At 40.0% G+C, this 12147-nt stretch overlaps 1 protein-coding gene across 2 annotated transcripts in view; it reads left to right on the plus strand.

Moving 5' to 3' along the window:
• Window positions 1-12147, plus strand: part of EPSTI1 (epithelial stromal interaction 1) — a 102672-nt gene that overhangs the window by 54787 nt on the left and 35738 nt on the right. For both annotated transcript variants that reach the window (XM_037741181.1, XM_017536118.2), the window contains exon 7: window positions 4622-4715. In XM_037741181.1, the coding sequence (XP_037597109.1) occupies window positions 4622-4715 (94 nt within the window). The remainder of the gene's footprint in view (window positions 1-4621; window positions 4716-12147) is intronic.

Here is a 12147-nt window from a genome sequence, read left to right on the forward strand (position 1 = left end):
AAAAAAAGAAAGAGAATAGCTGGCCTTCTCTGCCTTATCCTCATTACTCTTCCCCAAAGTAAACCACTATTCATTTGTAGTAATTTTAAATAGATATTTATCAATTAATAGGAAACAATCAGGATACATGCCTGAGAATTCATGATGTTGTCTTTTGGGGAAAGGCGTCAGGTTGAAAGAGGTGTTAAGTAGGACCTTCACTTTTTTTCTTTATGTTTTTCACTATTTTCTATTATCTTCTGACTTGTATTTATGTATTACTTTTGCAATTGAAAATTAAATCATTAAAGACCAAATAAATGAGGGGAAAGAATTCCTTAAGGTATATGCAGTAGTATGATTATTTTGAAGTACAGAGTTCTCCCAGCATTACTATGCACTTTCATGTTTTGTTTTGTAAATCTTATTCTTGTGATCTCTAAAATGGGTTTTGTGTACTCCAGTAGATGTTCTCTCACTCTCTCACTTATGTAGGCTCTGTGAGTGCTTATAGGTACGTGAATGTCATTTGCTCATACCCGGTTATGTGAAATGGACTCAAGCAAAATAATACTTCTTTAGGTTGTCCTACAACCCATATTGCTAAGCACATGGCAGAGACTCAGGAAATATTTGTTGCCTGTAGGAATGCATGCATGCATGTATGAATGATTACTCACTTAAGCCGCATGGTGGCAAAGTTCAGGTTTGTGACACTATTGCAAAGTACACATAGAATGCATTATTAGATTGTACTTATACAGACAGTTCCTAAGACACACTGAGGTTTTATTTCCAAATGTGTTATATAACATGAATTATTCATAAGTCAGAATCATGTAGACCTAAGATAATTATGCATATTGAATATCCATCTGTACAACTGTAGTAGTTCTTAACATCACCAGGGGTGCTTTTAAGAAACGCAGATTCCCAGATCCCACTCCAGACGTGCTGAATTAGAGTCAAAGGCTTGAGTCCAGTAATTTCTAGGCAGTACCGCAGATGATTCTCATGTAGCCAGCCCTACGCCGGTCTTCCCACTGGCATTCTGGAAACTATTGTTCTATGAAATCAGGAATGGTATCTGCCAAGTCTTTCCCTAGTGAACACCACCATAGTCTGTGGTTTTTTTTCCCTTTTTATTTGAGAAACATTTCAAGCACACAAAAAATATGTATCAACCACTAAGGTCACATTAATATTTTACTTATATTTGGTTAATTAAAAAAATAAATATTACAGAGACAGCTAGTTATCCCTTCACTCTCATCCCTTCCTCCTCTGTCTTTCCTTAGCTGTAACCACTGTCCTGCTATGTAACCTTTGTCAGTGTGCTTTAGCCAAAAACTACCAGGAACATACCTGTAGTTGAACAAGTTGGGTTTATTACTCATTGCAGCAAAGGAAAATACATACCATGGGGAATGGTGAGTTATCTCCATTTTCATGAATATTCTCCAATATTGTTCTTGAAGAATGCAGTCTTGCAGTAGCATTTTGTTTTGATTTCTACTACACCCTGCTCTCAACCTAACCCTCTGTTATACCTAGGACAAAGTGTTAGGTAGAACAAAGTGAGAAGTTGTTAGAAAGACCCTACTACACGGTTTGTGTTTTGGTTGGGTAATACTGGGGAGGGCCTGTGGAAGCAGGGAGTTGTTCTGGATTGGGAGCCATCGGAATGTGGGGACAATTTTATGATTGGGTATCTCAATAAATCTTACCTGTGGGAAGGACTGAGTGACTATGAAGCTGTAATTAGTAAAGAAGTTAGCAGTCATTCACTTAGAGGAGATGATGTTTGTTAATTTGTGGATTGCATGCTGACCTTGTGTGAAGTGGGTATTCTGTGTGACTATTTACATCTGACAGTGGAACAAGGCTTAACTTCAGTGTTGGATCAGATCAGTGTGTAATAACACTGAGGTTTAGATGTGAGCCTCAAGTCAATTCCTGGATTCCAGGAGCTGCTCTTCTTCTCACCTGGCAAGTGTTTGTAATTTTACTACATATAAGTGAATTCACAAAAGCATAGACTGTTTCTTAAAATATCATTGTATCATAATTTAAAAGACAGCCTCCTCCACTCAGGTATTTAGGAACCAAAACTGATAGAGACGCTACCACCTTCAATGCACAACTTCCAACATTCCCTGAGAGCAGTCTCTGGTCCAGCCAGGAGAACAATGGATGGAGGCACATGTGTGGGAATTTTCTAATAAGCTAGTACTGGACGTGGTATTTCTCACCTCTCACATTCCCTTGGTCAAGACTCAATCATATAGCCAAGCTTAGCTGCAAGGGAGGCTAGGAAATGTAGTCAAATTGTTTGGCCAGAAGAGGAGAATGTAAATTTTTCATGACCATTTAGCAGTTTCTGCTACAATTGTGTTCTGTTGAGGCAAGATTTTCCCGAACAGACCTTTCAGGATATGCCATAGAAATCAACGTAAGAATGAGCAGGAAGGATCCTTAAAGACCCTAAGTTGGACATAAGTAAATTTTATCTTGTTCTATGGAGAATAAAGGAAGAAATCCTTTACGCTTGGATCAGAGTGACAAAAAGAAGAAAACCACCCCTCTCCAACAGGCAGTAGAGCCACAGTAGCGCTAATACCACGAAACCCCAAGGGCAAGGTAATCATAGTGCTAGAGTCCAGGGTTCTTAGTCCAGTTGGACTTCCCACAAGGACATTTTCCTTTGTTTGCCCCTCACACAGGTTCTATATCTTATTTTTGTTAAATATAACCACAGTTACCTTCAGTGATTCCACTTCCATTCAGTCAATATACGGAAATTTTATTATATCCCAGGGACTAATGCTAATAGTAGAAAAATACCAGTTAGTGTAGTAACGTGGGACTTCCTTTGTATAGTTGACCACTTGGCAGTAATCCACATTTTTTGTAGGCCCCTACCTGTATTCCTCTGGCAGTCCTGTGACTGTCACTCTGCCTTATATCCTGCAGCATGAGTGGGGCAGTGATAATTGGCACAAGGGCCATGGCTATGCAGACAGCTTTGTGCTTGGCATTGGCGGGTAAGAAGAGGCTGTCTGTAAACTGAGGGGCTGCCTGTCAACTTGGTCTGAAGTTTCTTCCTTGCTTGTCACAGTGTTTCTTTTTCCCTGCTTTCTGCTACAGTCTGCACTCAGTTTAGGATATTCGGAGATCTCACCCGAACTTCTGGCATCACTCTTCTTTTTATACTCTTGACTGATGACTTCATAAAGCCCCAGACAGTGGGGCAGCTTCCAGACTCTGACTTCATTAGTCTCCTTGTCTATTCTGGGCAAGATAAGTAACCCAAGACAAATGGAAAGGCTGAATGTTTCTCAGGGTTATGGACGTCGCTTCACTTTTATTTCTTCCTTCCCCAGATCAAGCTTCTGGCCTTTTTTCAAATGCCATGTTCTACCTAAGTAATTATTTGAAGTGATGTTGGCGCCTGTTTAATTTCTAATTCCTTGTTTTCCCCCCACACTGGATACTATTTGCTCTTAACAGATACTTTGTGTTTCCTTTGATGCCCATGTCCTAAGTACTTGATGAATCCGATCTTAGCATTGGGCTTCAAATAGGCAGAAGCAGAGGGCTAGCAGGAGGAGGGAGGAAGATGGGAGCAGGCTGCATGAGTCTGGTGCAATATAAGTCAGTGCTCAATGAGGTATGTGACTGTGAATGAGCAATGAAGAGGTAAAAATCCCACAAATTACATGAGAAAAGGACAAAGGGGTAGGAATTAATCAAGGGTAGGGAGAACAGGCCAAGCACTGAGGTGAGGACTAGGAAACAATTTCAGTGTTCTATGCTTGGCATAAGTGAGAGGAGAAATTGGGGTGGTGGCTTGGATTTTTAAGATAAAAACAGAATTTCTTATTTAGACTGAGGGCATTTTTAGGTCAATTTTTTTTCAGATCTAAAAAGAGATATTAGAAATGCAGTCCAGAATCAGCAGCACTTTTTAACCTCTATGGAGCGTTTAGCGCCTCTCTGAAATAAAATGCAAAGGAGTGTGTGTGTGTGTGTGTGTGTGTGTGTGTGTGTCTGTCTGTCTGTTGACAGATGGTCCACTTTTGCTTTCAGAGTCCCAAAGGGCTCTGTGATCCATAAATGGAAAAGAGTTACTGGATTAGAGGGTCTGTGTATTCTGACAGCAGTCAAAGCCCTGAGGGAGATGAGATGACTGGGAGAAAGACCCCCAGAGGGTAAAGGGCTTCAGGCAAAACTGGTGTGAAGCAGAATGTTGTAGGCCGTTAACATTCCACAGTCCTACCCTGAAGTCTGAGTGTTAAACATGAAATGTTCAGATAGGAAATTAGGGCCTCATGCTGTGGAATGTGCTCTGAGAGAGCATTTGAATTTATGTCAGTAACACAAAGTGGAAAAAATGAAGTCATAGGTTCACATTTCACAAACCTAGTTTTATATTTTTGAAATACTGTTTTTGAAGAATGCAGTCTTGCAATAGCATTTTGTTTTGATTTCTACTATACCTTGTTCTCAACCTAACCTTCTGTTCTACCCTGGACGATTTTAGTCGTCACCCAAATAAGTCTAGGCTTGTATCCAAAGGAACAATAAATAATTATATTCATATTTTTGTGAAGGCACTAATACTTGTTTGTGTTCCTGGTAGCAAAACTGCTGAGTTCTTGAGCAAACTGAACACAGAATCTCCAGGCAGAAGTGCCTGTCAAAGTGCTGTTTGTGGCCCACAATCCTCAACATGGGTAAGTGAAATGCTATGCAGGGTGCTACCTGGTACCTTTTAAAGAGGTATTTAGTGACTGAAGATTAGGGGTATAGAGTGACTTGTATATCATAGAATGCTGGAACTAAGGACAGGTGACCTGATCTGAAACTTTGACCTCAGTGTTGCCTGAGCTATAAAATAATGCTTGTACTATTTTATGGGCACCTGGACTAAAACAGCCTCAGAGAAGTCCTTGCTCTCACCCAATCATCCATTTACCCACCCATCTATCTATCCATCCATCATCCTTCCTTCCATCCAACCATCCATCCATCCATTCTTCAAATTCATAGGTCTATATAAGGCCTACTGAGTGCCTACAGTTTCCACCCAATGAAACTTGTAAAGGAGAACACCAGTGGTTTTAAAGCAAACTGCTGAGTGTAGAGCATATCATGATAAGAAAGCACTACTGCCTTATCAAGAAGAAGCATCTAAGTCAGACCATGTGTGTTACATGCTTCCTGGGAAATGACACCTGAGCAGAAGCTTAATCTATGCCTCAGTAAAGTGATGAGTCCTTCCAGGTATCAGAATTAATAAAGACCTAGAGAGCAAGAATTAAGGCATACAGGCAAGAAATTAGCATGGCTTGTGTTGTGGAAGAAGAGTGATGTAGCTGCAGTGCAGAAAAGTGAGCTGGAAGGCTGTAGAAGTGAGCAGCAACCATGAGGACCATTTCTCAGTGGTGTTACGTCAGGAAATTCAGGTGGGACAGTTCATTGTGTGAGTTGTCTGGAGTACTGCAGGACGTTTAGTATCCCTAGCCCCTGGGCATGAAGTGCCAGTAGCACCATTCAGACACTGAGACATCTAGAAATGCCCCACACGGTGCTTACTAGTGGGACATGTAGAAATGCCCCACCTACTGCGTGCCAGTGGTGCTCTGGGTAGAAAACCACTGCAGAAATTTGTATGCCACATTGGAAAACCTGAACCTCATCCTGTGAGTACTGAAAGTGTTGAACATTTTTAAACAGGGAAGGCTTAAGGTTAGATTTGGGTTTTCATTCTGGATCACGTCTGGATCACGTTGGTAACAATGCGAAGCAGAGATCTAAGGGAACAGAGAAGCAGAGAGGCCCCTAAGGCTTTTGTATCCGTCTGGGTGAAGAATGATGAAGACTTCAGCTAACACAGCAGGGGAGAGGATGGAGAAGAGAGTGCAGGTCAGAAAACTGCCTGGAAGGTGAAAGCAGCAGGGCTTGGTTACCGATTGGTTAATTGGGGACAAGAAAGTAAGTGTAATTAAGGATAATTCTGGGAAAGGGTTGTAGCGGAAAGAAAAGATGAGTTTACATTTCTGAAAGTCTCAGGTTTCTCAGGGTTTGGGCAGCTAAATAAGTTGTTAAAGAACCCTCATCTTCATCTCCCCTCACCCCTTTTTTTCAGTAGAGATCATGTTTTTAAGTGTCAGGAAGATATTATGACATTCCTTAGGACAAGGTCATTATGCTCTTACTTATAAACCTTTAGTTGTTTCCTGTGTTTTTTTGCTGCTTCTAATGTGATGTTCTAAAGTGTAAATTCAGCAGTGTGGGCCCCACAACTTATATTAATGTTAATCCATCATCTCTCGTCCCTCACTGCAGGGCTCTGGGGGAAACAGTTGAAAAGCTGTAGGTAGTGGAGTTAAATCATGTGTAGATGACAGCACTATACACCTGTCTGGATATCCTTGTGCCTGTCAGGGAGGGAGAGGGAGAACAGGAGTTGGATAGCTTTAACCACTGCGTTTTCGCCTACTAGGCTGGTCTTCCTTTCTGTTTGAGGGCCCCCTGAATCCTTGATGTGTAACGCCTGCAGAACTGTGTGTGCTGCTCCATTGATTTTGGCTCATTTCTTCAGTTTAACAAGATCATCCTGAATTTTAATATTGTCATCCAAAGCATTAGCAATGTCTCCCAGAGCTGCATTTTCTGTGGATTGATTAGTGCATTAGTCATAGGATCCACAGAGGTATTAATAGAAAATATGGAGCAGGATTGGACCCAGGATGGTTCCTTATAAACTGCACACAATAGCTGCTCCCATTTTGACCCCAAACTATTAATAAGTTTTCGGTGTTCAATATATTTAACTGACTTTTTACCCATATTATAGTCTTCTCATTCTTTCTAATCCATATGCATAGAATTCTTCTGAGGATGCTTTGCGAACAATTTCTAATGCTTTAGGAAAATCAAATATGTACATTGCACTTCTGTGAAGAACATTTCTTTGTAAAAAGAGGACACCTGCAGTTTATTTTAGCTATGGTCAATGTATAGAATGTGAACACTATGTGATTACTATCTATATGGGGTGTGATGAGCTGGAAGAATTTATATTTGTTTTTTTTTAATACTTTAATTTTACTACCTAATGTAACTTTTCTGAGAATACTTTTTCTCTTGTAGTTTTCTCCATTAAAGGTGGATCTGCCATTGGCAGATGGGGATTTAATAAATACTAGAAAATTATGTCAATGTAAAAGATTACAAGAAAAATCCTTTAGTGGTTACAAGAAAATTCCTTTTGGCTTACGACTTCAGACAAGAGATATTTACAGGATTCACTTTGCATGTGGATTAATATAGTTCTTTGTATCATGTGCATAGGCAGAAGTACCAGCATCATTATACTTTCCTCAGTGATCTTCACTGCATATTTCTAGTTAAATAAGAAATGACTTCTGGTCTCTGTTTTGCTGCCCTCATTTTTTTTTTAATTGGACAGGGTTTCACTCTGTCACCCAGGCTTGTGTGCAGTAGCGTGATCTTGGCTTACTGCAACCTCCACCTCCCAGGCTCAAGCTACCCTGCCACCTCAGCCTCCTGAGTAGCTGGGACCACAGGCATGTACTCCTATGCCCAGCTAACTTTTGTAGTTTTTGTAGAGACAGGGTTTTTCCACATTGCCCAGGGTGATCTCAAACTCCTGGGCTGAAATAATTCACCCACCTCAGCCTCCCAAACTGCTGGGATTACAGGAGTGAGCCCCTGCACCCAGCCTTATGCCCCGACTTCCTCAACAAAGAATAACAACAACAAAAAATCTCATCCTGGTGTTTCACTGCTCCAAATCATTCAGTGGTCCCTCATGTCTTCAAGGATAAAATCAAAATGTCTTAGCTTAGGCACAAAGCCCTTTCCTCTCTCTGCCCCTTCCTCTTTCCCTCAGTTTTAGGTTCTGTCTCTTTCTTTAGAACTGCCCCTCTCTAGTCCTCTAGGGTCTGCCCCCGAGGCTAAATCTTTTCTTCTGCAAAGGGGTAAGGGGAAGCAAAGCTTTTGAAAGTAGGAGCAAAGATTTAGATGCAGACCAATCTCAGGCTGCACTGCAGACCTCCTGAATCAGAGCCTGCATTTAATACAATCCATGGGAGATGCGTGTGTGTGCTAATGTCTGAGGGGCCAAGCTCTATAGCTCATGCTTCTCTAGCCTTCCTCTCTCACACTACTGTGAGCACTCAGGTTGGTTATTGTATTTTTTATCTACGTGTCACATGCTCACTCATGAAGAAGTAGAATAAAACCTTCATTCAATGCATATGTCTCCCTTTGCTGCACTTGAATCCCACTTCCACCTTGCTGCTGTAACAAATTAGCAACAATGTAGTGTCCTAATACAAAAAAAAAGCGTATCTCTTTCATTTCTGGAGATCAGAAATAAAAAATGAGTTTTAAAATGCTAAAATCAGAGTTATCAACAGGAATGTTTCCTTCTGGAGGTTCCAGGGGGCATCTGTCCCCTGTCCCCCCAAACCCTTGGCACACGGCCGCATTGGTCCAATTGAGCTTCCATCTCTTCCCACCTTCTGCACCCTCTCTGACCTTCTTGCCTTCCTCTTATAATGACCCTTTTGATTACAGTGGGTCCACTTGGACCATCCAGGCTAATCTTTCTACTTCAAGATCCTTAATCTGCAAAGTCCCTTTGCCGTATAAAGAAACATTCAGATTCCAGGGATTAGGACATCTTTAGGGGGTCATTAAGATGCTGGGGACCCCACCACCTGTTTCTTTTCTTAGCTCTGAATATCTGTTAGTATGTGTTGCTCTCTCTTGATGAATCACTTTTAGACCTTATTAACTCATTTCTTCCTCTCATTCTTATAATTATTCAGTAATTTGAGCTTTCCCTATTATGACTATATAAATATTTCCTCACTGCCAAGCCAGTTGGTGTTGTCTGGTTACATCTTCCTGTACATCTTTTTAAACATAGTTTAGCATTTTCTTAGTTTCCTTTGAACGTTTGACTGTCTTCTGACAACTTTTGTGACTGTTCTACAAAATGCCTCTTGATGCAAATTTCTAAACAATTTTCCATTTTATGCCTGTCAGATAATTTGTCAGTTTTGTTTTTTCTTTTCTCTTCCTCCTGGATCCCTCTTTCCTCCTGCTTTAAGCTGTCCTGGGTGTTTGTAGGCCTGCTGCACAGCTGTTGTTCTGGAATTCTCCTTTAACCCAATGGTTCTCAGCCTCCTCTGCACACTAGATTCACCTAGGAGCTGTAAAAATCACGGACACCTGGGTTGCACCTCCAGCGAGCCTGCTGTATTGTGGTCTGGGCTTCAGGGTTTTAAAAAGCTCCCCAGCTGATTCTAATGTTCAGCCAAGGTTGAGGATCACCGTTTTAAAGTCACCTTGGGAATTACTTTTATTGCTTTCCTATGTTGGATTCTCTGATTTCTGGGTCTCATTTCTTGTATTTTTTTTTTTTTTTTTTTTTTTTTTTTTTTTTTTTTTTTTGCTTTATTTCTTTGTTTTGGTGAAGCATATTACTTAGCAGCTTCCCAAGAGAAGACACATGGAAGGTAAATATGTTCAGGTCCTTTCATGTCTGAAACTATCTTTATTCTGCTCTCATACTTTGGTTGCATTTTTACTGATGACTGTTCCAAACTGGAAATAATTTTCCTTCAGAATTTTGAGGCATTGCTCTTCTAAAGTTGAACATTGGTTCCTGAGAAATCCAAGGCCATGTGAATTTCAGGCCTTATATGAGGGCTTTTCTCTGCTTCCTCTGAAAATACTTTAATATCATCTTTTCTTTTTCTGGTATTCTGTAATGATGTGATTTAGTGTGAAAGTCTTTTTTAAATTCATTTTCAATCTGGAAATTCATCTCTAGTTCTAGATGATTTTCTTGTGTTATTTCTTTGATTTATTTCCCTTCATTTTCTCTTTATGGAATTTCTATTATTCAAATTGTAGACCTCCTGGATTTATCTTCTAACTTTAGAGATTTTCTCCTGTAATTTATCTTTGACTGCTTTTTTTTCTATGCTTTGGCGTATTTTCTTGACTTTATCTTCTAAATATTTTATTGATTTGGGTTTTTTTAGGGGGGAAGGTGGGGAGATTTTTTTTTTTAATTCCCCAAACTGCTTTTTTTTCTTTGTTACTTTTAAAATATATGTCACTTTGTAGTTCTCAGAAGAAACAGTACAGGAAGCAGAAGAAAACTTCAAAGAGAGGGCCTCAGAGTCTTACTGGTCAGTATGCAGGACTTTATAAAGTCATTTCATTCTCAGCCTGGCATTTGCCCACTGCTGCTGTCTTTACATGTGTGCCCAGTTTAATTTATCTAGAAAATACACTTTTCATTTCCTGTTTGTGTTGGGTGAATTAGCACCTGCATTTTCAAGGCAGGAGGAGGTATATGGGGGTGAAGGGCTTCATTTGTCATTCAAATAAAATATACTTTTATTTATGTTCCCCCAAAGCTATGCTTATAATGTATTTATTTAATTAACAGTCTTTAAGCCTCCTCTGTGCAAGCCCTGTGTCAGGACGCTATATGAAACTTCCTAGTAATTCCTTTCTTTTTACCTGCCTGTTACCCATCTGTCTTCCCCAATAGCTGGTGCATCCATTTCTTGGGGCCTCATGTTGCTCTGTGAAAAGAATTGGCTCCCCATGGGTGTCCTCTAGCCCCTTCCAGCAAGTCTTCAAGTTTGCTCTTTTCCTGTCTAAGTCATTTACTGTTTCTTTACCTACTTTGCCTTCTTAGTTATTCCTCTGTGAATATGGATCTCTTGGTTTTTGAAGATAAAGCTTGTGTGTATTTCATTTTCTCCTCTGTTTAGGGTAATTTTGGGGAGAATGGAACAGGAACATTTTTACTCCACCATCTAGAAAGGAGAACTTAATGCTTGTCATGGGTTGAGACTAACATCTCTCAAAATTTACGTGGAAGCCCTAACCCCTAGCCCCTCAGAATGCGACCTTATTCAGAGGTAGCAACTTTACAGAGGAAATAAGTTAAAATGAGGCTCTTAGACTGAGTTCAAATCCATTACGAAAGGTGTCCTTATACAAAGGGGAAATTGGGACACAGAAGCATTCATACAGGGAAGATGATGTGAAGGGATGTATGATGAAGATGGAGTCTGCAGGCCCAAAGGAGAAGCCTGGAACAGATATTTCTCTCACTGCCCTCAGAAGGAACCAACCCTGAGGATACCTTGATTTTGGACTTCAAGCCTCCAGAACTATAAGATAGTAAATTTCTGTTATTTAAGCCACCAGTATCATAGTACTTTGTTATGGAAGCCCTAGCAAACTCATGCACTGCCCATGTGACGCTCGTCTCCCTATGTAGTCTGACTCCTACTCACTCTTCGAAATATAACTTAGTCTTACTTGATTTAGAAAGTGTCCTTGATCCAGTTTAATTGAATATTCTTCTTTTTGGGTTCCTCTATTATAATACCTATCATGCTGTATTGTAATCATTAATCTTCTAGTTTGACTTTCACACTAAGCTATAAATGCTTGAGGTCTGGAATCGTGTGTGTCCTGACACAGGGCTTGCACAGAGGAGGCTTAAAGACTGTTAATTGAATGAATACATTATAAGCATAGCTTTGGGGCAGGATAAATAAAAGCATATTTTAGTTGAATGACAAAAATATAACAATATTGTATTAAATGAAAATTTCCATGTTAGAAAAATTGTGTGAATACAGTGACTTAGAAATTTCTAGTGTTTAGATCTAAGAAAATAGTGATCATTTTTTCCCTCTCTATTATTTTTGAACAGAAACTTCCTGTCCTGCCTAGGGATAACAGCTGGGTAAGAAAGCATTAGGATTGCAAGTAACTTTGGACTTTTCATAAGTTCAGATGCCACGTGACTTCCCGGTTTCTGTGGCCTATTTTATGGCACCTTATTGAATAATAAGGTGTTTAATAACCACTTTTTTCTAGTCAAAAACTGAGACCTGTATTCTGATAAAAGAACAACAAAATGACAAGTTTAAAGAGAGGATATTCAAATATAATTTAGATACTTCATTCAAGTTGTAACTGAATTCAAGTTGCTTTAACTAAATATTTTATTCTGCCTTTTAATATCTTGACTAGAAGCTGCCTGCCTGCCCGCCTGCCTTTCTCTCACTTCCCTTCCCTCCCTCCCCTCCC

Source organism: Cebus imitator, unplaced genomic scaffold (genome assembly GCF_001604975.1).
Source record: "Cebus imitator isolate Cc_AM_T3 unplaced genomic scaffold, Cebus_imitator-1.0 Scaffold96, whole genome shotgun sequence".
In the NCBI taxonomy this organism is placed as follows: Eukaryota; Metazoa; Chordata; class Mammalia; order Primates; family Cebidae; genus Cebus; species Cebus imitator.